Consider the following 1,803-nt stretch of genomic DNA (forward strand, 5'->3'; position numbering starts at 1 on the left):
AACAACAACAACAACAAAAAAGAATGTAATCATTTCAGTTGCTGAGAAGCAAGGAATAATTTCATGCCAGGACAAAAATCAAAGCATTTACTTTCTATGTTTACAATATTTAAAGCTCCAAGACATTTCAAGATGGTGAGTATCGTAGGAAAAAGAGCTTCTGAATGAAGTTTCCTTAGTAACTTTTAGCAGATCCTATCATTACTATTCTTGTTTAATAATTTAGCTACTGAGTTTTTCAAAGTTAATAAATCCAGCTCTGCGTGGTGACATGGCATACTGCTTGAGCTGAGGCTAGTGGATTTCTGTGAGTTCCTGACCTACATAGTTAGACCCTGTCTTTTTTTCCATTTTTGAGATAGGGTTTCTCTGTGTAACAGCTCTGGCTGTCCTGGAACTCACTTTGTAGACCAGGCTGGCCTCAAACTCACAGAGATCCGCCTGCCTCCTTCTTCCAAGTGCTGGGATTAAAGGTGTGTGCCACCAACCGCCCAGCTTGGATAATATTTGTTTGTTTGTTAGTTTTTAAAGACAGGATCTGGGGCTGGGCGGAGAAGGCGCACACCTTTAGTCCCAGTGCACGCCAGGAAGAGGCAGGTAGGTATCTGTGTTCGACCCCAACCTGGTCTACAGAGAAAGTTTCAGTACAGCGAGGGCTACACAGATAAAGCCAGTCTCAAAAAACCAAAAACATCAACAAAAATCAAAGTTACAAAGAACAAGCCGGGCGGTGGTGGTGCATGCCTTTAATCCCATCACTCGGAGGCAGAGGCAGACGGATCTCTGTGAGTTCTAGGCCAGCCTGGTCTCCAAGAGCTAGTGCCAGGACAGGCTCCAAAGCTACAGAGAAACCCTGTCTCGAAAAACTAAAAAAAAAACAAAAACAAAAAACAAAAAGTTACAAAGAACAGTAAACGGAAGAATGGGATCTAAGACTTTCAAGTGGCACCTGGAAGGTCCAGTCTCGGTGACTCTGCACAAGTCATGTACCTGCATATCCCTCAGTTTGTTCACCTGGAAAACAATGCAAAAAAAGCCTCAAGTCTCTTTAACACCTGCCTGGAAGGTAGCCAGGGTAACCAACCTCATTGTCTCTCTGAGCTTCAACAAGTCAGCGTCACTGCTTCTTTTTCTATTGAAAAAGTACAGCCTGACACAGGTCCCCCAGTCAAGTACACTACTCTCCTGCTGCAGTCCTTGGGAGCTGAAAGGTCGGTCTTTCCCTGAGATCCGCTCGCCCCTCCGGCCTTTGGGGTAGCCCTCAGGTCCGGCCCGCAGGGCCACTCACCCTTCAGGTGCTCTCCGCTGCCTGGCGTGGCGGAACCACGCGTCCCCGTTGCCCGGTCCCCCACTGGGGTCGAGTGCCGCGCCCCCGTCTGCGTCCTCTCGGAGACACAGCCTTTCGCCATGGCTGTGGCAGGGGGCTGAGAAGAACACCCAATGCTACCGCGCCCCCTTGAATGACTAAACTCCCGCAGCTTCCTAACAACACCGAGGCGCGCCGCACAGTCACTTCCGGCGCGACCCCCTCACCCGAGACGACCTCGGCAGCGAGACGCTGGGCCGAGCCACGGAGCGAGCTCGGCTGACGGCCCGCCCAGCCCCGGCCAGCCCCGCCCACGAGCCTCGCGCGGTCCCGCAGGCCCAGTGACCGCGAGACGAGTCAGGGCGGGCCCCGCCTCCTTCGGCCACGCCTACCAACCTCACGCGAGCGAGGCGCATGAGCAGTCGAGTGCCGAGTCACGGGTCTGCAGTCTGCGGGTCGGTCGACGTCTCTGCGCAGCTTTCGTCACGCGGAAGTGA

General features: G+C 52.5%; 1 protein-coding gene across 1 annotated transcript in view; it reads right to left on the reverse strand.

Moving 5' to 3' along the window:
• Tmem41b (transmembrane protein 41B) overlaps positions 1–1,610 on the reverse strand; it is a 22,155-nt gene extending 20,545 nt beyond the window's left edge. Inside the window, exon 1 of the mRNA XM_026781107.1 lies at positions 1,289–1,610. Coding sequence (XP_026636908.1) covers positions 1,289–1,409 — 121 coding nt within the window. The 5' untranslated portion in view covers positions 1,410–1,610. The remainder of the gene's footprint in view (positions 1–1,288) is intronic.
• Positions 1,611–1,803: the final 193 nt, after the last annotated feature.

This window comes from Microtus ochrogaster, chromosome 8 (assembly GCF_000317375.1).
Source record: "Microtus ochrogaster isolate Prairie Vole_2 chromosome 8, MicOch1.0, whole genome shotgun sequence".
NCBI classification, from domain to species: domain Eukaryota; kingdom Metazoa; phylum Chordata; class Mammalia; order Rodentia; family Cricetidae; genus Microtus; species Microtus ochrogaster.